The sequence below is a fragment of the Helicoverpa zea genome, chromosome 21, assembly GCF_022581195.2.
Source record: "Helicoverpa zea isolate HzStark_Cry1AcR chromosome 21, ilHelZeax1.1, whole genome shotgun sequence".
Classification (NCBI taxonomy): Eukaryota; Metazoa; Arthropoda; class Insecta; order Lepidoptera; family Noctuidae; genus Helicoverpa; species Helicoverpa zea.
Window position 1 is genome coordinate 5,143,194 of NC_061472.1, and position 25,011 is coordinate 5,168,204.

Here is a 25,011-nt window from a genome sequence, read left to right on the forward strand (position 1 = left end):
TATAATAAGAGGGTATGAGTTAAAAAAAAAAAAAACTAGTCCCATTTTATATAGAAACGTGACATTTTAAGTCTTTATGTCATACATATATCAAATACCTAGATGTATCTTCTTTTAAGTGCTTTTGGCACCGGGATTTCTTATTAACTGAAAAACTAGCATAATACCTATAAAGCAGTGTGTGGAATTTCGAAAAAATAATCAAATGCATGTTACTATTTTCATTGATTTATTAATAAATCACAACAACATTTTTAAAAACAATAGATCGATGGTGATTTTAATTGACGCTATATCTATAGGTATGAATAAAGATGAGCGTGTCAGCAAATTGCCTGATGTTCTAAAAATCCTGAATTATACAAGTTTTTCAAATACCCTAAAAGTACCCTTACTCAGAATCTAGCTATTTATTTTTTTTAATATCGTGTACTAATCTTTCAGATCGATTTCTGACTCGTACTTATAAATTCATCAACGCCTTAATAAAATTTGATTTTATTACGTTTTCATAAACTATCGAGTCCAAACTACCAGACAGCTGAATTGTTGCAATATGAGTTTAATAACTAATTTCTAAATCTGTCCAAGAAAAACTCGCATTACCTAAGTGTACGCGTCTATGTTGGGAATGGTGAATATATTCCTAAATATTTGTGATTGTTCAAAAAGATTATGTTTTCGATCCTAATTTGTTGAACACGAAACTCTATATCGAATAACCTCATTAGTATTTACAATATTACGTTTGGCACGAGGGTTCTAACATATCACAATTTACCCGAACATATGAAGGCGATAGGAAGGTACGTGGATTGATATCAAACCATAATTAGAATGGAGGAAAGCTTAAAATAAAATAATGAATGTCTGATTTCCAATCACTGCGTATTTCAGGAACTGGAAAATACTTTATGAACAGTAGTTTTTCTTATTTGTTTACAAAATGGTATAATTATTTTTGTAAAGAGAATTAATGGCAGGATAACATAATTGTAAATGGCACTTACATCCTAGGTAGTGTACTCACTAAAAACACTAAAAGTTATTCGCATCATAAATCAAAAAGGCGTTTTAAATATGTGAAATTACAAAACGTACTTATTTGTTCCCAACAGGTCAACGCTAATATCAGTTAAATTCTCTGGGTATAGTTCATAAATTACTCTCTTAATATTATTGTACTTAGTTGAGAAAGTTTTGAATAGGTCTAGGGTACTTGTGTTTCGCGTCTAGACTACAAAGTATATGAATAATGTAGTTAGGAGTGTGTCTGTGTATATGCGTGTGGCGGTGTTCTCGGCGGGGAGGAAGGAGCTGGGGGCCGCGGGGGCTGACACGGCGTGGTTGCGCACACGCGGCTCCTCGTACGCGCCACTTCCCTCGCTCTCGTCCTCGTCGTCATCCGACGGCGCCGTCGGCTCCTGCTTCAAGGGCTCAGCTCTCGGCTTCTCCGAGTCCCTCAATATAGACTCAGCATTCATTGTGCCAGGAACTGTTTTCACAGTCGTCAAGTGAGACGAGTTCCTCGCAATGGTCGTAGTCGCTTCAGTGACTTCAATTGTTATCGCTTTGTAAATTTTCTCTTTAGTGATGTTACCGACAAATGACTGGAAGAAGGTTTGTGCCGCGTCGGCGCTACTGTTTGTGAGGTTGAATGCAAAGTTGAGAAGTTCATTTCTCAATGTGGGCGAGAACGGTGCATTGCAGAGGTGGGTGTTGCAGACGCACGTCACTTCGATTGAGTTGTTCGCGCTACTCCTTATCGAGCACGGCGTCTCACTGGCGGCGGCACACTCCAGCGATGACACGAAATCTGCACAGAATATGAATAGCCTTTTAATATTATATCCGATAATTCCTTAAACGTTTTCAATCTCATAATATTACTAAGTCGGGCGTCAGCTATAAAGAAATATGATAATTTCCATCCAATTTCGCTCACCGCTTATTCAACTCACAATAACATTACCATTCTTCGCTGAAAGAGCAATTTTTCTTTGACAGAGCAATAACATACTAGAGTGTAATGAAATTACGCCTTTAGCCTTTAGGCGCTCTCAGGGGTTTATTTTCATTTCCATGCATTCTCTGCAAGGTTCATTTGAATGTTCCTTTTTTTACATTTAGTTTTTATAGCGGCGTGAATTTACAGATTGCCAATGTTGCCGGCATGTGTATAATTTCCTTGATTGTTTTAATTTTGTTTGTTTTACTTTTTTATAGAACAAACAAATGCGCATGTTTTTTCTGAAGCTTTCATTATTTATTAAGTAGTTACTTAACTGCCAGTGAAAATAATTTCCTTTCTTAATCTAAACAAAGAATGAAGCTTTAGTTTTCTGTTTTTATCGCGTATCTCGTATACAAGGGCTACTTACCAACTATATTATATCAGTTCTAGATGTATAAATACTGACCAGGGCTTATGGCAACGGTGGCACACAGAGGCCTGTCCTCAGGACACAGCACAGAGGACCAGGTGCCCCCGCATGCGGTGCCGTTGACGCGGGCGCACGAGTGACATCGTGCCGGACGAATATCTGAGAAAAAAAGTATATTTGTAATTTATTATTAATATTTCAGGCCTATATTTTCCCTCTACTGAGCTAAAGGCCTCTCTATATTCTCCCGTCTCTCAGTTGGAAAAAGGCCTCTATTTAATTTCCACACTTCTCGATCTTTTAACATCTTTCATCTCTCGACGTTTTGTAATAACATGGTTGTAGAAAATGATAGGTACATAAATAATGCCATCGAAGTGTAGTCAAACTGTTAAATGATCATTGCCTAAACTTTAGAACCGATTTCAATGAACTTTTCCTTGTATATAGATAAAGCAATTTGTAAACAAACAAACAGGTACAAAAACGCAGGTACGTCACGGGTACCAGTCTACAAATAAAGGACATTCATTATGTATGTGAGTGAGTGAACATTCTAGAAACGTCAGCCACAGCCGTATACCCTCATGTACCCTTTTATGCCGTGACGAGTGACGGCCGTGATGGCTGACAGACGGACAAACGTACCACTCGCCTGAGCAAATGTTACAATTCGGTCGCTGGCAATCAACGGGGATTTTGGTGAAAGGTCACTGTGTTATACTCGGAATCCACCAAAAAGGAGAAGTATTTAAGCCACCTACAGAATTTCTCTATTCAAAAATCTTGTCTCCATCTACTCAACACTATAAGGATAGCCTTAAGCGGATAAATTCTACTAATGGCGAAGATGTACCTATCATATATGTACATTAACTCACAGATCGATGTTACAAAGGCTGATGAAAATTATAACAAGCTACATTTTTGGTTAATAAAAATAGAACTATACCAAAAGTATTTAAGTAGGTACAAAGTACCTATACATCTTTAAGTTATTCATGGACTTAGCATAAAATACTAGCACAGTTTAACAATGTTCAACTTTTAATTCGAACTAAACGCACGCCTTTATTAAAGCTAAGTACTTAATTAGCATTTGCTCACTAACTACTCGTATGTTCAATTACTAGCCCCTGGCTAGAGTACACAAACGGCAGGAGAATTCTAACTAAAAACTGTCCCGTATTTCTTGACTGCAAATGTAATTCCAAACGGCAAATACCTATCTTACGTGGGGTGAAGTGCACATATCGAACAAATTCGATTAGGCTTTGTCGGATACTTGGAGTCGCGCCAGAAACAATAAAAAAAGAACAAGCTTTTGTAAGCACAGGTGATATACACTATAGAGGTAATAAACAAAACAGATCAAAAACAAGGAGTATAGGTAAGTAGTGTTGTTTATGGTCCAAAATATATCGATGCCTAAATATCCAAGTAATCTATAGTACGTTCAATATACAGCTTTTTAATAAGTATATTGTAATCATCATCAATGGCCTAGCCTTTTCCCAAGTATGTTGGAAAAATGTGTCCAAATTAACGTGCCTTCCGAAACACGGAGGAGATCGTCATGACAAGGTGATCCCTATTCACGAACCGAATATTCGGAGCGTTGCTTTACTTTATCGATCGATCCACGCAGCTGTTATTAACCACGACCTAAGTTACGATTATAAATTGTAATAGCAATATACAAAACTGAAGTCGAAGCAAGTCAAATAATATTAGTTGTAAGTAATTGCTCAGAAGGCGTCGTATCATAAGTCAGGCGGAGTTAAAGTTCGGCACAGCCGTAACAACAAAGTAGTGGGTTTGAGGGAATTAAGCTTCTAAATAGTGTTGTTATGATCCAAAATATATCGATGCCTAAATCTATATCTAAGCTATACTATTCCCGAGTAACATAGGCTATATTTTATTCCGGTTTGGGCAAGACTACCCACAGGATGCGAGTGAAGCTGGGTAACAGCTAGTACCCAATAAAGTAGCAACGTTCAATATACAGCCTTGTTATAAATTATAATATGGCCTGTTACAAGAGTAAAGTCAAATAATATTAGTTGTAAGTAATTGCTCAGAAGGCGTCATATCATAAGTCAGGCGAAGTTCGGTGAAACACTCGTAACAACAAAGTAGTGGGTTTGCGAGGTGCGGTGTGAATCCTTCCTAACTTTGATCACGACGAGACGCATGTATATGTTCACACGTGTTCATTCACGTTAAGATTGGTGACGTGAAATTAATTATTGTTTTTATGTTAAAGTGTCGATTGACTTTTTCCTTGTTTCGGTATTAAGTATGTATTGAAATATTTATGTTACTTTACGATTTTTTTATGAGTAAAAGTTTTCTCTTGGTTTCACCCGTGTCCCGTGGGAACTACTGCCGGTACCGGGATAAAAAATAGCCTGTGTTACACGGGAAGAGTGCAGCTTTTCAAGAATAATAGATAGTTTCTAATCGGTTGAGTAGTTTAGTACAAACAGACAAAAAAGTCCTCCAAAAAACATGTATTAACACCTATGGATTATTTTATTGTAATTATGTCTACATCGTCGTCAATAAATGTAATCATAAATTATGTGCTGCTTTTTCGTGGTAAGTATTTTATAAAAGATTCCTTAACGGAACAAATGTCTTGTACTCCAACACAGTCGACATTATACAGCTAAAAATAAAACCCATTATTTCGCAGGTATATTTGGATCGAATTTCTGGCTGCTTAAGCACGGCCTTTAAAAATGTCAGACTGTATGTTGAGCTACGCAAATACGAGTCGGTCATGACCCACGCTCTGAGAAGGCGTCATAAGTATGTGCCGAGATTTTCACAAATTATTTCAGCTTCAGATTACGTAGGCACGTAACTCACGAATATATCTGACACCAGATATTATGTTCCTTTCCTACTAATTATATACGCGAAAGTTTGTATGTATGGATGTTTGTGTCTGTTTCATCCAAAAGCTACAGAATTGATGTTGATGAAACTTGCCAGTAATATAGCTTGGCTATCAGAATATATAGGCTACTTTTGATCTCGGTACGCAAAGCAGTTCGCTCAGGAAGTGGGTGAAACCGCTGTCAAAAGCTAGTTTTACTTTACTACGAAGATAGAACGGTCCCACATATTTTAATGTTTATTTTTTTTTCTTTTACCACGAACAACTAAAGCTATATTGTTTGGCAGAGACGGGTTGGCGTTACAACGGTATAAAGTTTCACAGTCACTGCAAAAAAGGGGTAAACTTTACCAGTCTTTCCGCAAAGTAAAACAAAAAAAATCGCAAACAAAATGGCGATAGTTTACTTAGTACTTTGTGCTCCATAACTCATATATAACACAAGAAAAACCTCCATCTTCCATTAATATAACAATTGGCAAGTAGATTAAGGTCATTGAATATACCACAGTCTAGTCATAACACTGATATAAAGTCATAGTCTGCTGAAATAAGCAGTAGTCGTAAAAGTACGAAGATCCGGTAAATACTTCATAGGGATTCCGTCTTACAACATTTCGCCAAATCGGATTATAGACCATAAAGACAGTTAGTCGGTCATTTTCACAAAAACTGTACATTGTAAAAAATGTATCGATTTTTTTTTTTTGTTTTAACTCGTTTTTTTTTCATTAAATTCACAAGTGGTATTCTTTTCTGTATATGAAAATAATAATAGAACCTCTTATTCTGTTTTATTTTATGAAATATAAGTAATTTAATGCCCTTTGGAAACAAAATTTCTTCCATTCCGCAACTATAAGGTTTCGGTTATAAAAATAAAATAAAAAACTCTTGGATTTATTTAACTGGTATTATTTGTTAGTAATGTTTAGTACTTTAATATAAAATAAGGAACAATTAAAATCACATACAAAAAACATACATTTTTATCAATTTATTTTCCATTACGTTACTCTTTGGACGAAATCTGTCAAATACTTTTTGGTATATTACTCAAATAGGAAACAATATAGGAACTTTTTTAAAATTTATAAACATCAAATTATTACCCTTTAAATTGTTAAAATTTGATGACGATCAGATGGAATTTCGCTCTAAAAATAATATTTAAATCAAAATATAAAATAGGACAGTCACGGAATTGACTGTACCAGTAACGGAATAGAATTCTTAAGACTAATGTACATTAACAAAAAGACTTGAACATCAATATTCAAAATATTGCAATTTGTATGTAGTATGAACAGCTACGAAAACCATTCAACGCTGTTACTAAATTAAAAACATATGAAAACATTAAATTTTATATTATTTACCTTCGCCAAGGCTTTAATTGGACATTCTCAAGAAAATTAAATTAAATTAGTATAAAAACGTTTTTAACATGAAAAAAAATTGTCTTTGCGAGCGTCGTCGAGCGTTTTTTTCGAAATGACAGAACCGATTTTAACGAAAAACCACATCGAAAACGCCTTAAAAAAAATTGTTAATTTGTTTATTATGCGTACGAATTTTCTTTAAAATCAGTTCATTCATTTCGATAAAAGGACTTTTTAAAATTATAATGAAATCATCCAATGCCTTGTTTTGTTTGAAATGCCGTAATTAGTAAACTCTCTTACGAAGTTTTCAGTTATTATAAATACACCTATGTTTCAATCGACATATATATTTGAATAAAAACAACATTATAAATATATTATTCTAAAACTATAATTGTACATTTCAAAGAAAATGAGATCAAATTATTACAGTATATAATAAGTTTACACATTAAACAACATTATCCTTACCTCTAAAGCTATTATTAAACATAGTCAATGAGATCAAATTATTACAAAATATATTCTTCACCAAAACATTTACGACATATAAAATCAATATGATTATTACCTTCACTGCAATTGATACAAAACCATTGTTTACACGATATACATTTTGTAACATCTACCGACGGGAATTTAGTATTTTTTTTACATGCGTAACACGCCAAACTTCGAGATATTACTGTCTTAATAGAAGGGTTTTTATTTTCTTTAGGATCAGAACGATTTTTTTTCGCAACATTTTGTGTAAACATAGTGGAAGAAGCTGGTCTTTTAAAACCACTATGTGAAGAGTTACCTGCATTTTGATGAGATGCTTTCTTCGAATTATTTTGACTGTCATATATATTTATTTTGTTAATAATTTGTGTTTCCTTTAAAGGTACTGTTATTACAGGAGCATGCACCTCTTCAAATTTTTGTTCTTTGGCATCTGTAGGTTGTGAACTAGACCCTGCTTCTATCTTACCGTCCCTGTCTTCATCTGGAACGATAGATTCGCTGACTGTTTCCGTGAAACATTCAGTGAATTTTCCGTCCCAGCTGTAATTTTCAGTTATATCTGGACTGGAATTATTTAAATACAAAATTGGTAGGTCTGGTGTCATTGTCTCAGCTATTATTAAGTAATTATCTAAAACTGAACTTTCAGTGTCTTCATTTTGTACCGGATCAAGGTTGATTAATAAAGGATCAGTTAATGTGCTTGTGATCTTGCTGGTTGATGGTAACATTGTATTGGAAGGTTCTATGTAGTCAAATATGAACGCACTATGATATTTAAAAAAATATATTTATTTGATTAAATACATGATCTTATGAGGACAGCAAGTACGACAAGAACACTTAATACTACGTTACATGAACTTAAATACTAATATGGCATGTGCGTGTGTGCCGTGGATACAATACGCACACATACGCAGAATTAGGGATAATTTTAGGTAGCAGATACACGTGGAAGCTTCCCAAGGCCAGGCGAAGCTTAGTGACAGACGATATGAGGTGCTTCCGCATGCCATGGCATCAGGCCATCACAGTTCTTGGTAAGGGCGTGTAACTAGCTCAAGGATAGATGATATGAAGTGTTCGTGGAAGCTATGGGTGGTGTCACGCCACCTTTGTTAATCATAACAGTTCTGGGTAAGGGTTGAGTGTGCGTAACTCCTCCCTCCGTAGGTGCAAAATCATCATCTGAATTATGAGTATGAGGGTGATGATTTTGATTGAGTTTTTGGAGAATCGTGTGTCTGTCACGATACAAAATGATACTTAATCCTAAAAATAAAATAAAGTAAAGTACAATGGTGCCTATGCTAACACTGTGCACATTCACTAATTGACTTTCACTGGTATGTATCACTGCACTGTTATCCTGTAATGTGTGAGACAGGAACTGTAGACTTTCTAAGTCGATATTATCTAAATTGATAACCTTTCGCAGTTTGACACCTTCTGGTGCTATGATGCTAGGCAGGTGTATCGTAGGTGTGCTCCGAAAGCTGGCTTCGGTGGATTGAAGACGACGTTGCCTTAATGTGACTTTACCTAGCTTAACTTCGCAGGCGTTGTCTAGGGTAATTATATAGGTACCCAAGATGTCGTGTTGGCTCGTCTCGCTGTCACAATACTCTGTCAGAAAGGTAGGAAAACCTGCGTAAATAAGCCAAGAGTTTGGCTGGATGTTCTTTATCCTTATATCTGATGCGTTGACTGTTAATGGGCGGCAGGACGTTATCCTGGTGGCGAAAGTCATCAAATCCTTGATGCAGCTGGTCTCATCCTCGAAGGAGATGTCGTTGTCATAACAAAGGAACTTTCCTTCGTCAATCTCTCTGCAAGGCTGGGAGAGTGAAACCATTTTCAACCCTTTCGCTAGGACATGGGAATGTTTGGGGGTGATTAGGAAGGATAGGTTAAGATTAGTATGGTACATCGGAAATGGGTGTAAGGTATAATAATTATAAATGTCTATTTGGACTGTTGGTACTGACATTATAAAAGTTAATTGTTTACCCTTTACATAGGCCTTAATATCTATGCAATGTTCTAATTTAATTAAATTTTCTATAGTAACAGGAAAAGCTAATTTATCTGTTTTCTCTATGTTTTTGAGTATTTTAAACAATTCATCGGTATCTAATAAAGTCTGATGTAATACATTAATTCTACTAAACGAAACTACTGTATCCACTTCATCCAAGCGGGTTAATAATATTTGAAAGTTGTGAACTAATAAGTGGAAGGTATGTAAAATAAGGCTCTTGGTCCTTTGAAACTGTGTCTTATTTAAAATTTCTTCTATTTCCTTAATGGTTTTCTCTAAAATTATAAAGTTATTTCTAGTTGCGTTGGTGACGTTTACAAAGGCGTCTACCATTTCGGTAATTACAGTTATTTTATTTGACATTGTATTTTGTTTTGATTGGATGTCAGTTATTAAATGGTCATATCTAATTGCGTCATCGTTATCCATGTTTCCAGTAATAGCTTTGATAATGGACCCAACAGGATTGAGAAGTCCTCGTTTGATTCTTATGTTCGGAATAAGTTGACTATATCTTTGTACAGTTATGTTCATAATATATTGGGTTTGCAACTCAGCATCAACAAGGCTTCCATCTAAAATGTATGTTTTAATCTTATCTTTCATATAATTAACTATCTCTGAATATTTTTGTATATTATAATCTAAGTTTCTATTAATCAAATCTAAGTCTAATATTTTAACTATTTGCCAGTTATAGAGGCTAAGAGAGGCTTGTCCTTCCCGCATAGGGAGAACTCCAGGATTGTCGTCAATCCTTTGCAGTTGAAGGGCCAGGCTTAGAGCTGCCTGCGCCGCCATCACCAGGACGAACCTGTGAAGGACGTTTGATATCTTTAACAGGAACTTTCTTCTGAATTTTGTTTTTATTAGTCTCTATCATTACGGTGTTCTTGTTTAGTTCCTGTTTAATTTTCACCTTTTCATATCTAGGCTTATCTTTACTACGTCTAGTGTTCACACCTTTGACGTAAACACTATCGCCGGGTTTAATGTCGAAGTGTTTTTCTCCACCTCGTTTTTCTTTTATTTTCTGTTTGTTTTCCAACATTTTGTTGGTTAGGGCGTTATAAAGGTATTTAGTGCGTTTTGCGTGATCGCTAACTAATTGTTGGGTGTAATTCCTATGGAAATCAATTGCAAATGGACTTGAAGCGTCTGTATGTCCGAAGACTATTTCGAAAGGTGTTAGACCAGTTGTTGAGTGTATAGACTGGTTATATGACATTATAGCGTATGTCATAACAGTTGCTGCGTCTGTGATCTTCCTTTCGTACTTGGCTAGTCGGTAAATTTCTATTATAGTTGAATGAAATCGTTCAATTAGTCCCATTGAATTTGGATTATGCGGTGTACTAATGTGCAAGTCTATTTTATAGAATGTTAACATTTCTTTTAACAAGTTATTGTTAAATTCTGTTCCTGGGTCGGCGCTAATGCGTATTGGTATTCCGTACAAGGAAAAGTATTTTAGTAAGGCTCTAACTACTTCCGGTGTTGATCGATTAGGTATCGGAAATGCTTGACCTAATTTACTGAATGCATCTATTATGGTAAGGAAATAAGTTCCTTCAATGGAAAATATATCCATGAAAAGTTCTTGGAAAGGTCTGTTTTGCGTTTGAGTTAATTGTAATTCGGGTTTAAGTGGTTTTCTATCATACTTCATTCGTTTACAAGTGTCGCATGAATTAATTATACTGGCCACTGTCTGTTCTAAGTTACTCCAGTAGTAAGTGCGTTTAAGGTGAGCTGTTGTTTCTTTAATTCCGCGATGACAGTTTTTTCCTATGTGGTATTTAAGTACTATTTCACGCTGTTCGTTTTCGTCTTCTATATAAACTACGCGATTAGTACATTCGTACATTTTAATTGTGTCCTTTTTAAATAATGTTGTAATTATGTTAGAGAATTGTTCTCTATGGCGTTTGTCTTCAAAATAAATGAAGTATTTAATATTGGGTCTAATATATTCTTTCAGATATCTTTTAATTATATCCAGGTTGTCTAATGGCAGGTGTACTTCGAAAACCTTTTGTTTAGGTCTAGAAAGGTCTTTTACACTGAGGTCTTGTTTAAACCATTTGTATATGAGTATTTGGTTTGGTTTAGTGTCTATGGCTTCATTTAATATGGGAATACCTGATGTATCAGTATTCTCTTCAGAATGAATTGTCTCTATAATAGATCGGTCAGCTCCTTCGGATGCTGTAAGGGTTTCACTATCGGTTGACCTAATAGAATATGGTGATCTTGGTCTAGGTGTCCTATCTAGATTATCTTCCTCGGCTGAAACGTTTATAGACTTTGAGCTTGCTTGTTTACCGATGTTGACCGCCATAGAGGTGTCATCTAATGCATTTAATTTGATCCTGGATAATGCATCTGCATTACAATTTTGTTTACCAGGTTTGTATTTAATTTCGTAATCATATTCGGCTAATCTAAGTCTCCATCTAGTTAACCTACTTCCGGGTTCTTTAATAGAGTTAAGCCATACTAAGGGTCTATGATCGCTTAGAATGGTAAACTTCTTTCCATATAAATAAGGTCTGAAATGTTTACATGCCCATACTACAGCCAATAGTTCTTTTTCGATGGCACTATAACGAGTTTCAGCGTCGTTAAGTGTGCGACTAGCGAATGCTATAGGTTTGTCGCTACCTGCAGGTCCTTGTGATAAGACCGCGCCTAATGCAAAGTTAGATGCGTCCGTTGTTAATAAGAAGGGTTTTTCAAAGTCCGGGTACTGCAGTAAGGGTGCATTTGTTAAAAGTTCTTTGCATTTTTCGAATGCGTCTACGAATTCCTTAGTAATTGTTACTTTGTTCTTTTTCTTTAAACAGTTTGTTAAAGGTTGTGTAATTTTGGAAAAATCCTTTATGAACTTCCGGTAATAACCTACTAGTCCTAGGAAACTTTTTATTTCCGTTGGTGTTTTTGGTAAAGGAAATTGTAATACTGCTTTTATTTTATCGTCATTTGGCTTAAGACCGTCTTTAGTGATAGTGTGACCTAAGTACAGAACTTCCTTTTTGAGGAACTCGCACTTATCTAATGTTACTTTGAGGTTAGTCTGTCTAAGCCTATCGAATATTTTCCTAAGTTTTACTATGTGTTCCTGTAAGCTAGTAGAATAGATTATTATATCATCTAAATAAACTAAACAGTGTATTCCTTGGAGTCCTCGGAGCACATTATCCATGGCTCTCTGGAATGTTGCGGGTGCCGTCTTTAAACCAAAAGGCATCCTTTTAAATTCAAAATGTCCTGCTTGGGTTGTAAAGGCTGTTTTAGGTTGATCATCTTTATTTACTTCAATCTGATGATATCCACTGGCTAAATCAATTGTTGTAAAGTAACAGGCCTTACCTAGTCTATCAAATAGGTCTGTTATATTAGGTAGTGGGTATTTATCGTCTATGGTAATTTCATTAAGTCTCCTATAGTCGATAACCATACGGTACTTTTGTTCACCGCTAGCGTCTAATTTTTTTGGTACTAAGTGTACTGGTGCACTCCACGGGGAATGTGATTCGGTAATTACTTTGTTTTCTAATAATTTATCTACTTGTTTTTGAATTTCCAAGTTTTGACTCATCGGTTGCCTATATGGGCGTATGTATATGGGGTCTTCGTTACTAGTACGTATCTTATGTTTAACTTGGTTGGTAAATGATAAAGGAACATTTTCGCAATAGAATATGTCTTTATACTCTGTACATAAGTCGGTAATTAATGTTTTTTCTTCCAAGTTTAGATGGTCTAAACGTAACTTAGATAAATTTTCTTCCAATATTTGATCTAAATTATATACAGGGTTTAAACTATTGCAATTAATTGTTTCAGGACTTGAATCTAGTTTAGTAACTTTAAAAGGTTTTGTAAAGGTAATTTTCATTTCGCTATCGGTGGTATTTTGAATCACCGTTGTAGCGAATGAGTCTATACAGTTAACTACTGCGTCAGGCATGCGAACTCCTGGGCAAAATTGTAAGAAATTAAGTATTGCTTCACCGTTGCGTAGCATGGTAGGTACTTTAACACGTTTTTCCGATCTAGGGGGTATCACTATCTGTGAATATGGGTTATATAATATAGGAATGTCAGTAGTTTTAGTCCTAAGAACCGAGTTTTTCATATCTATATTAGCTTCTAGCAATGATAACAGGTCTGAGCCTATTAATCCATTATGTATTTTATCTACGTTATATATATAAAATTTATGTTGTAAATGTGATTTAAATGTCTCTGGGAGAGGGATGTAAGCTATTTCACTATGTTTGCTACGGCTATGCGTACTAATAACTTCAAATGGTTCTGAACTAATATAGTGGCTGAAATATTGTAATGCTAATTCTTCATTGATAAAGGATCGCGTACTACCCGTATCAATAAGGAATATTGAGTCTAATTCCGGTATCCTTATGTGCGGCAGTTTAAGACCGCTATAGTTTAGGTGTATTATTTCGGTTGGAGCTCCACAGAGGCTTCCATCTGAAAATTTTCGTCAATTTCTTCGCAATCGGTATTAAATAAATTACTGTCTTCAACATTATGTTCTTCGACGTTTATCGCGTCATAATCGTAATTTTCCAAGTCGTGATCAGGTTGTTCCTGATCGTTCAGCATATTGTTACGTACGGTACGCATGGTAACGTCAGTAGTATGCCTAGGCTGCTGATTAGAATTATTTATTCCAAATCGAAACTGTTGGTTAGGATTTGCTTTAAAGAATCCTGATTGTTTATAATTATTTACGGCGCGCGGAAATTGCTGTGGTGGGCCATTAAAGGGTCGATTAAAGTTAGGTCTAACTTGCTGCGGCAAGTTTGGTCTAAAACCTTGCGGCTGTTGATTGGTAAACCTATTATTATTGGGTTGTGCCCAGTTAGGTCTAAATGTTTGTTTAAAAGGTTGTTGGTTATTCTGTTGTATTCCGAATTTGTATTGTACAGGGTTCGTAGAAGTTGGTAACGGATTTTGATTACCCTGGTTGTTATTAGTAACCGTTTTGATTTTATTTTTAGTGTTGTACCGGGTTTGGAAATTAACTTCTTCCGTGACTACACTAAGAGCCGATTCCAGTGTCGTACACTTATTTAATCGAACGAACTTTATCATATCCTCCGGTAAGTTATAAAGAAATACATTAAGAGCTGCATTATTGTATATAATATACTTGGCTGCTTTTATGCCTTCATCGGTTAATATATTCACTTTTGATATTAAGGAACTCCTAACATTCTGGATCCTATGGCAGAAATCTATATAAGATTCACCTTGTTTAATTTTAAGGTTGTCTAGCTCAATGCTAATACAAGCCTCAGATCTAGGATCTCCAAAGTGTTGTAGGAATACTTCTTTCAAGTTTTCCCACGTGTGGATGTTTTCTCTCTCGCTGACTAATACAGCGGCTTTCCCTACTAACCTACTCGTAATACAGTGGTAGAGGTAAGTCTCTTGTGCTGCGTTGTTTTCTCCACGAAAACTTCTAATTACATATTCACATTTAGATATGAATAAATTTAATAACTTTTCATCGCCATCAAACCTAGGGATGATGCTCTGAATTTCTTTAGGAATTAATTGTATTTGATTCATTTTTTACAAATTGTATATTTTACTTAGGGTAAATAATTAACGTAATCGACGATTTTGTTCGAAATACGCGGCTAAAACTAATACTGTGTAATTCACTGAAGTTTGAGTAAAAATACACAAAATATAATTAATATTAACTAATACGGAAATCAGCGATTTTAACTTATTTCAGTATATCCTATGAAAATGGCGATATTAGTCCAAATAAACACAGGTAAAATATAATCATAGGTGCAGAAGGAAATGCGAATAAGGGTCTACTCACAATTTTCTCGATCCCATGCCGTTTCTTGTTGTACTTGAGGTTGTCACGCGTTCTTGACAAATTTATTTGTAGGTTCGACGGATCTAGAGTCTATGCGTCTAGGATGACGTACCGACCGATTTAAGTGCCTATTACGCAACACTATTCGCGACTTTTCTAAATCCGACCCGGCTGCGCCAGTCAAATATGAACGCACTATGATATTTAAAAAAATATATTTATTTGATTAAATACATGATCTTATGAGGACAGCAAGTACGACAAGAACACTTAATACTACGTTACATGAACTTAAATACTAATATGGCATGTGCGTGTGTGCCGTGGATACAATACGCACACATACGCAGAATTAGGGATAATTTTAGGTAGCAGATACACGTGGAAGCTTCCCAAGGCCAGGCGAAGCTTAGTGACAGACGATATGAGGTGCTTCCGCATGCCATGGCATCAGGCCATCACAGTTCTTGGTAAGGGCGTGTAACTAGCTCAAGGATAGATGATATGAAGTGTTCGTGGAAGCTATGGGTGGTGTCACGCCACCTTTGTTAATCATAACAGTTCTGGGTAAGGGTTGAGTGTGCGTAACTATGTTTACTGGGCTATTTTGAATTACATGTTTTTTCAATTCATAACAATTGCAGGTTTCAGACTCCTTTTCGATTTTGCAAAAACAGCTTAATAATCTATTCAATAAGTAAGTCGAATTTGCAAAACTTATTATCTGATGAATTTGCATCGTCCTCGGTATTGGTTTGAGATCAATGGGAACGTGTTCTTGAACCATTTGTATATCTGAATCTTCGATGAAGAAAAACTGTATGGATTTTGATACTGACTTAAGCATTTCGAAGGCTTCTTTGCCGTTTGTTATGTCCCAGTTGTAAGCAACTTGTTTGTCGAGAGTTCTCTTAACAGAACCGCCTATTCCGTCCGCTACTCCTTTTCCGTGCCCGCTTTCGGAAAAATTCCATGTACACATATCAAGGCCTAGTTCTGTCGTATAAAAATTTAAAAGGAAAAAGTTTTTCTTTTGTCTGTATTGTGAACTGGGTCCGTCCGAAAAAAAATGAATGCGTTTAATATCAGGACATTTTGATTTTAATAACTTAATAACAGGTAACAGGTGAGCCCAAATAGCGCCTGGTTCGTGACACTTATTGTCAGAAACGGAACAAAATGATTGCGATCCGGAAGCCCAGTAAATCATGCCACAATGTAACGTGATTTGATTTTTCGACGCTCCAAAATGAGTGGCCTGTACTTCTTGATGCAACTTACATTCGTAATTTTCGCTAAAATCACAAAGTATTACTGCCTCATGCGGACCTAATGTTTGTATTTTCTCTCTATATTTAGTTTGTTGATGTTTGAAATTATAAATATGAATTTTATACAGAGGAATATTTTTTTCAAAAATTTGTTTTAATTCTGCTAGTTTTCCATGTTTCTGATTTTTTATAGTCTTTTTTGTTATATACTTTTTTAAAACTCCTTTTTCCATTTTTTCATAACTATGATCAACACGTTCCCATTGTTCCCAACGAACAGTTTTAAGTAGTGCCTCACCTACTAAAGAATTTCCTAGCTTAAAATGTTCACAAATTGTACATCTACCATACATGCAATTGTAGGAACTTTGATCGCAAGACAATTTAGCAATTACGTCAGAAAGTGATTTAATATTTTCAGGAAAAGCACCGTTTCTAAGTAAACTCAAAAACATCATTTCCATATTGCTGTGTTTTATGCATAAACAAGTATTTCGGTTATGTATGTTAGGTGATAGTACATATGCTGGTTTATATCTAAAAAAAGTTGCAAAACTAAATCGTCCACCCTCATTTTTATAAATTTTGAACAAATTGAAAAGTTTATCAGTAAGATATCGAATTTGATTATTTTTTTTACATTCTTTCTTTCCGCTTGTGCTACGACTTATATCGTCACGTTCAAAAAACAATTTCATCTCTTTTGAAATCTTACTTCTTCGCAATTTTTAAGCCGGTTGTCGAACTCTTATACGCCCACGTAATCCTAACAGTTTTGCAACGTATGATTTACATTTGTTCTTCTTCACTGCAACGATGTTAACAACACTCTTAAGTACACGTTTATCTGCTTGGCTTTTTGTTTTATTATATACTGAGCGTAGAGCACTTTCCATAACTTCTTCTCTTGCTTTCATTTTTATTATTTTATCATTTAAATTTTCGATCGTTTTTCTATTTGCAACCTTTAAACGGTATATTTGTTTTCTTGTTTTTTGAATAATTTTACACAACTTTTTATTATTATTGATAGAATTTTCGTACATACGCCGCAACCTTCTAATAGTTAATAAATGCTTTTTGTTCATACATATATTAGTAGGTGTTTTAGAGGATGTAGGTTCATTATTCTTAGTTTTATCCTTTTCAAGGTCAGTCTTTTTCGCTTTCTGTCTTTTTTTCTGTTCTCTCCATTTTTTCCTCTGGTTTACCTTTTCATTTTCTGATAACTCTGTTATTTTTTTATTCTTTAATTTAATTCTATTTAAATCTTTCTTTTTATACTCTTCATACCTTTCGGGGTCTTTTTTAAGTTTTTCCCGATATCTTCTCATTTTTTCAGCTGGCGTAAGTGGCATCTTTAAAGTAAAAAATATATATACTTGAATATTGTATGATATAATATACAAATACGACGTAATGAGCCTACATCCTAGCAAAATGACAACCACATTATATTACTATAGGTAGAGACTCTTAAAAGCTCGTTTTGTTAAGAATTGTTTATTCACAATAATCGCATTCATCTTCACAATAATGATCATATATTGCATATAATGTGCATTGCTGACACCAAAAAAAGTCAACATTTATTAAATTCTTCACTTTAGTGTTATCGTGTATAATAAAGTGGTATGGTTTATGGACCAAAGTTGTCGGAAATCCACAACCAAAACATTTTTCTGCAATTCGAAAATGAGTGATTACCCACGGCCATAATGACTCTTGCAATAAAATAAAATCATTTTTAGTTAGGTATTTATCAACGTTTGCAAAAATAACCATTTTTGTTAAGTACCTGAAAAAAAAAATTGGATAGGTACTCATGTCAATATTATTAAAATTCATAAGTACATTTTTCTAGAACTTGTGTCATTTGAAGCATTTCTGAATACATTAGAATTCTTGTTCAGAGATACAAAGTGACATGAATATAATGTACCATCTTCCTAAGAATTCCATTCCGAAACTTTTTACTTCCAATTCTACGTTACCTGCGTTTTGGTAACGGAACAGAAGTATCGGAATACTACCCATGAACACTATTACTTCATTTAAATTTAACTAACACATCAGATCAAAAAACTTGGTATCAAATTGGGTTCATTAAAAGTTCATAAACATATCAAAATAATATGCAAGATATAGAATTCAGTACTTACTTCGAAATTGGTTGCGGTTGTGGAATACCAAAAACGGACCGTTGTTACAGCACGTGTTTCGTCGTTTGCCGGTCGCCGTCAAAATGGACGAATTATGGTAGAAACAGCCATGACAGCTTTACAAATGTTGCCAATTGACAAAAAATATGCATAAGTGGTAGTTTAAATTGCAAACTTTCGTAAAAAATGAGGTTTCGGAAGGGAATTTTCCACTTCAGCTAATTTATGTCCTCACAAAAATATAATTATTTATAATATTTTGTGTAATATTACACTGTTTGTACAATTATAAAAAAAATCTTAAACAACTATACTTTCAGAAAAATCAATCAAATCAATATAGATAAGTCTACAAAATATGTAAAATTTATGTTATTTTACTGTGATTTGTAGTGGGACAGCGCTAAAATAGGTACCTCCTGCTAGTATTTTTGAAAATTGTGGTAATATGACTGTGTTTTTATTTGGCAACAATATATAATATTGTTAACAACTAACCATAGATCCTTATTTTTAGTAATATTTTACTTAAATGTGGAAATTATTTGTTAAATAGTTAAGAAAAGTTGTGGGACACCCCCAAAACACGATTGTACACTTTTTGTGAAAATGACCGTACGGTCATTTTCACAAAAACTGTACATTGTAAAAAATGTATCGATTTTTTTTTTTTGTTTTAACTCGTTTTTTTTTCATTAAATTCACAAGTGGTATTCTTTTCTGTATATGAAAATAATAATAGAACCTCTTATTCTGTTTTATTTTATGAAATATAAGTAATTTAATGCCCTTTGGAAACAAAATTTCTTCCATTCCGCAACTATAAGGTTTCGGTTATAAAAATAAAATAAAAAACTCTTGGATTTATTTAACTGGTATTATTTGTTAGTAATGTTTAGTACTTTAATATAAAATAAGGAACAATTAAAATCACATACAAAAAACATACATTTTTATCAATTTATTTTCCATTACGTTACTCTTTGGACGAAATCTGTCAAATACTTTTTGGTATATTACTCAAATAGGAAACAATATAGGAACTTTTTTAAAATTTATAAACATCAAATTATTACCCTTTAAATTGTTAAAATTTGATGACGATCAGATGGAATTTCGCTCTAAAAATAATATTTAAATCAAAATATAAAATAGGACAGTCACGGAATTGACTGTACCAGTAACGGAATAGAATTCTTAAGACTAATGTACATTAACAAAAAGACTTGAACATCAATATTCAAAATATTGCAATTTGTATGTAGTATGAACAGCTACGAAAACCATTCAACGCTGTTACTAAATTAAAAACATATGAAAACATTAAATTTTATATTATTTACCTTCGCCAAGGCTTTAATTGGACATTCTCAAGAAAATTAAATTAAATTAGTATAAAAACGTTTTTAACATGAAAAAAAATTGTCTTTGCGAGCGTCGTCGAGCGTTTTTTTCGAAATGACAGAACCGATTTTAACGAAAAACCACATCGAAAACGCCTTAAAAAAAATTGTTAATTTGTTTATTATGCGTACGAATTTTCTTTAAAATCAGTTCATTCATTTCGATAAAAGGACTTTTTAAAATTATAATGAAATCATCCAATGCCTTGTTTTGTTTGAAATGCCGTAATTAGTAAACTCTCTTACGAAGTTTTCAGTTATTATAAATACACCTATGTTTCAATCGACATATATATTTGAATAAAAACAACATTATAAATATATTATTCTAAAACTATAATTGTACATTTCAAAGAAAATGAGATCAAATTATTACAGTATATAATAAGTTTACACATTAAACAACATTATCCTTACCTCTAAAGCTATTATTAAACATAGTCAATGAGATCAAATTATTACAAAATATATTCTTCACCAAAACATTTACGACATATAAAATCAATATGATTATTACCTTCACTGCAATTGATACAAAACCATTGTTTACACGATATACATTTTGTAACATCTACCGACGGGAATTTAGTATTTTTTTTACATGCGTAACACGCCAAACTTCGAGATATTACTGTCTTAATAGAAGGGTTTTTATTTTCTTTAGGATCAGAACGATTTTTTTTCGCAACATTTTGTGTAAACATAGTGGAAGAAGCTGGTCTTTTAAAACCACTATGTGAAGAGTTACCTGCATTTTGATGAGATGCTTTCTTCGAATTATTTTGACTGTCATATATATTTATTTTGTTAATAATTTGTGTTTCCTTTAAAGGTACTGTTATTACAGGAGCATGCACCTCTTCAAATTTTTGTTCTTTGGCATCTGTAGGTTGTGAACTAGACCCTGCTTCTATCTTACCGTCCCTGTCTTCATCTGGAACGATAGATTCGCTGACTGTTTCCGTGAAACATTCAGTGAATTTTCCGTCCCAGCTGTAATTTTCAGTTATATCTGGACTGGAATTATTTAAATACAAAATTGGTAGGTCTGGTGTCATTGTCTCAGCTATTATTAAGTAATTATCTAAAACTGAACTTTCAGTGTCTTCATTTTGTACCGGATCAAGGTTGATTAATAAAGGATCAGTTAATGTGCTTGTGATCTTGCTGGTTGATGGTAACATTGTATTGGAAGGTTCTATGTAGTCAAATATGAACGCACTATGATATTTAAAAAAATATATTTATTTGATTAAATACATGATCTTATGAGGACAGCAAGTACGACAAGAACACTTAATACTACGTTACATGAACTTAAATACTAATATGGCATGTGCGTGTGTGCCGTGGATACAATACGCACACATACGCAGAATTAGGGATAATTTTAGGTAGCAGATACACGTGGAAGCTTCCCAAGGCCAGGCGAAGCTTAGTGACAGACGATATGAGGTGCTTCCGCATGCCATGGCATCAGGCCATCACAGTTCTTGGTAAGGGCGTGTAACTAGCTCAAGGATAGATGATATGAAGTGTTCGTGGAAGCTATGGGTGGTGTCACGCCACCTTTGTTAATCATAACAGTTCTGGGTAAGGGTTGAGTGTGCGTAACTCCTCCCTCCGTAGGTGCAAAATCATCATCTGAATTATGAGTATGAGGGTGATGATTTTGATTGAGTTTTTGGAGAATCGTGTGTCTGTCACGATACAAAATGATACTTAATCCTAAAAATAAAATAAAGTAAAGTACAATGGTGCCTATGCTAACACTGTGCACATTCACTAATTGACTTTCACTGGTATGTATCACTGCACTGTTATCCTGTAATGTGTGAGACAGGAACTGTAGACTTTCTAAGTCGATATTATCTAAATTGATAACCTTTCGCAGTTTGACACCTTCTGGTGCTATGATGCTAGGCAGGTGTATCGTAGGTGTGCTCCGAAAGCTGGCTTCGGTGGATTGAAGACGACGTTGCCTTAATGTGACTTTACCTAGCTTAACTTCGCAGGCGTTGTCTAGGGTAATTATATAGGTACCCAAGATGTCGTGTTGGCTCGTCTCGCTGTCACAATACTCTGTCAGAAAGGTAGGAAAACCTGCGTAAATAAGCCAAGAGTTTGGCTGGATGTTCTTTATCCTTATATCTGATGCGTTGACTGTTAATGGGCGGCAGGACGTTATCCTGGTGGCGAAAGTCATCAAATCCTTGATGCAGCTGGTCTCATCCTCGAAGGAGATGTCGTTGTCATAACAAAGGAACTTTCCTTCGTCAATCTCTCTGCAAGGCTGGGAGAGTGAAACCATTTTCAACCCTTTCGCTAGGACATGGGAATGTTTGGGGGTGATTAGGAAGGATAGGTTAAGATTAGTATGGTACATCGGAAATGGGTGTAAGGTATAATAATTATAAATGTCTATTTGGACTGTTGGTACTGACATTATAAAAGTTAATTGTTTACCCTTTACATAGGCCTTAATATCTATGCAATGTTCTAATTTAATTAAATTTTCTATAGTAACAGGAAAAGCTAATTTATCTGTTTTCTCTATGTTTTTGAGTATTTTAAACAATTCATCGGTATCTAATAAAGTCTGATGTAATACATTAATTCTACTAAACGAAACTACTGTATCCACTTCATCCAAGCGGGTTAATAATATTTGAAAGTTGTGAACTAATAAGTGGAAGGTATGTAAAATAAGGCTCTTGGTCCTTTGAAACTGTGTCTTATTTAAAATTTCTTCTATTTCCTTAATGGTTTTCTCTAAAATTATAAAGTTATTTCTAGTTGCGTTGGTGACGTTTACAAAGGCGTCTACCATTTCGGTAATTACAGTTATTTTATTTGACATTGTATTTTGTTTTGATTGGATGTCAGTTATTAAATGGTCATATCTAATTGCGTCATCGTTATCCATGTTTCCAGTAATAGCTTTGATAATGGACCCAACAGGATTGAGAAGTCCTCGTTTGATTCTTATGTTCGGAATAAGTTGACTATATCTTTGTACAGTTATGTTCATAATATATTGGGTTTGCAACTCAGCATCAACAAGGCTTCCATCTAAAATGTATGTTTTAATCTTATCTTTCATATAATTAACTATCTCTGAATATTTTTGTATATTATAATCTAAGTTTCTATTAATCAAATCTAAGTCTAATATTTTAACTATTTGCCAGTTATAGAGGCTAAGAGAGGCTTGTCCTTCCCGCATAGGGAGAACTCCAGGATTGTCGTCAATCCTTTGCAGTTGAAGGGCCAGGCTTAGAGCTGCCTGCGCCGCCATCACCAGGACGAACCTGTGAAGGACGTTTGATATCTTTAACAGGAACTTTCTTCTGAATTTTGTTTTTATTAGTCTCTATCATTACGGTGTTCTTGTTTAGTTCCTGTTTAATTTTCACCTTTTCATATCTAGGCTTATCTTTACTACGTCTAGTGTTCACACCTTTGACGTAAACACTATCGCCGGGTTTAATGTCGAAGTGTTTTTCTCCACCTCGTTTTTCTTTTATTTTCTGTTTGTTTTCCAACATTTTGTTGGTTAGGGCGTTATAAAGGTATTTAGTGCGTTTTGCGTGATCGCTAACTAATTGTTGGGTGTAATTCCTATGGAAATCAATTGCAAATGGACTTGAAGCGTCTGTATGTCCGAAGACTATTTCGAAAGGTGTTAGACCAGTTGTTGAGTGTATAGACTGGTTATATGACATTATAGCGTATGTCATAACAGTTGCTGCGTCTGTGATCTTCCTTTCGTACTTGGCTAGTCGGTAAATTTCTATTATAGTTGAATGAAATCGTTCAATTAGTCCCATTGAATTTGGATTATGCGGTGTACTAATGTGCAAGTCTATTTTATAGAATGTTAACATTTCTTTTAACAAGTTATTGTTAAATTCTGTTCCTGGGTCGGCGCTAATGCGTATTGGTATTCCGTACAAGGAAAAGTATTTTAGTAAGGCTCTAACTACTTCCGGTGTTGATCGATTAGGTATCGGAAATGCTTGACCTAATTTACTGAATGCATCTATTATGGTAAGGAAATAAGTTCCTTCAATGGAAAATATATCCATGAAAAGTTCTTGGAAAGGTCTGTTTTGCGTTTGAGTTAATTGTAATTCGGGTTTAAGTGGTTTTCTATCATACTTCATTCGTTTACAAGTGTCGCATGAATTAATTATACTGGCCACTGTCTGTTCTAAGTTACTCCAGTAGTAAGTGCGTTTAAGGTGAGCTGTTGTTTCTTTAATTCCGCGATGACAGTTTTTTCCTATGTGGTATTTAAGTACTATTTCACGCTGTTCGTTTTCGTCTTCTATATAAACTACGCGATTAGTACATTCGTACATTTTAATTGTGTCCTTTTTAAATAATGTTGTAATTATGTTAGAGAATTGTTCTCTATGGCGTTTGTCTTCAAAATAAATGAAGTATTTAATATTGGGTCTAATATATTCTTTCAGATATCTTTTAATTATATCCAGGTTGTCTAATGGCAGGTGTACTTCGAAAACCTTTTGTTTAGGTCTAGAAAGGTCTTTTACACTGAGGTCTTGTTTAAACCATTTGTATATGAGTATTTGGTTTGGTTTAGTGTCTATGGCTTCATTTAATATGGGAATACCTGATGTATCAGTATTCTCTTCAGAATGAATTGTCTCTATAATAGATCGGTCAGCTCCTTCGGATGCTGTAAGGGTTTCACTATCGGTTGACCTAATAGAATATGGTGATCTTGGTCTAGGTGTCCTATCTAGATTATCTTCCTCGGCTGAAACGTTTATAGACTTTGAGCTTGCTTGTTTACCGATGTTGACCGCCATAGAGGTGTCATCTAATGCATTTAATTTGATCCTGGATAATGCATCTGCATTACAATTTTGTTTACCAGGTTTGTATTTAATTTCGTAATCATATTCGGCTAATCTAAGTCTCCATCTAGTTAACCTACTTCCGGGTTCTTTAATAGAGTTAAGCCATACTAAGGGTCTATGATCGCTTAGAATGGTAAACTTCTTTCCATATAAATAAGGTCTGAAATGTTTACATGCCCATACTACAGC

General features: G+C 34.5%; 1 protein-coding gene across 1 annotated transcript in view; it reads right to left on the bottom strand.

Annotated features, from left to right (window-relative positions):
• Positions 1-208: 208 nt before the first annotated feature.
• The window catches only part of LOC124640839, a 37,709-nt gene continuing 12,906 nt past the window's right edge, over positions 209-25,011 (bottom strand). The window contains exons 2-3 of the mRNA XM_047178775.1: positions 2,421-2,543; positions 209-1,816 (exon numbers count right to left, since the gene is read on the bottom strand). Coding sequence (XP_047034731.1) covers positions 1,233-1,816; positions 2,421-2,543 — 707 coding nt within the window. The 3' untranslated portion in view covers positions 209-1,232. The remainder of the gene's footprint in view (positions 1,817-2,420; positions 2,544-25,011) is intronic.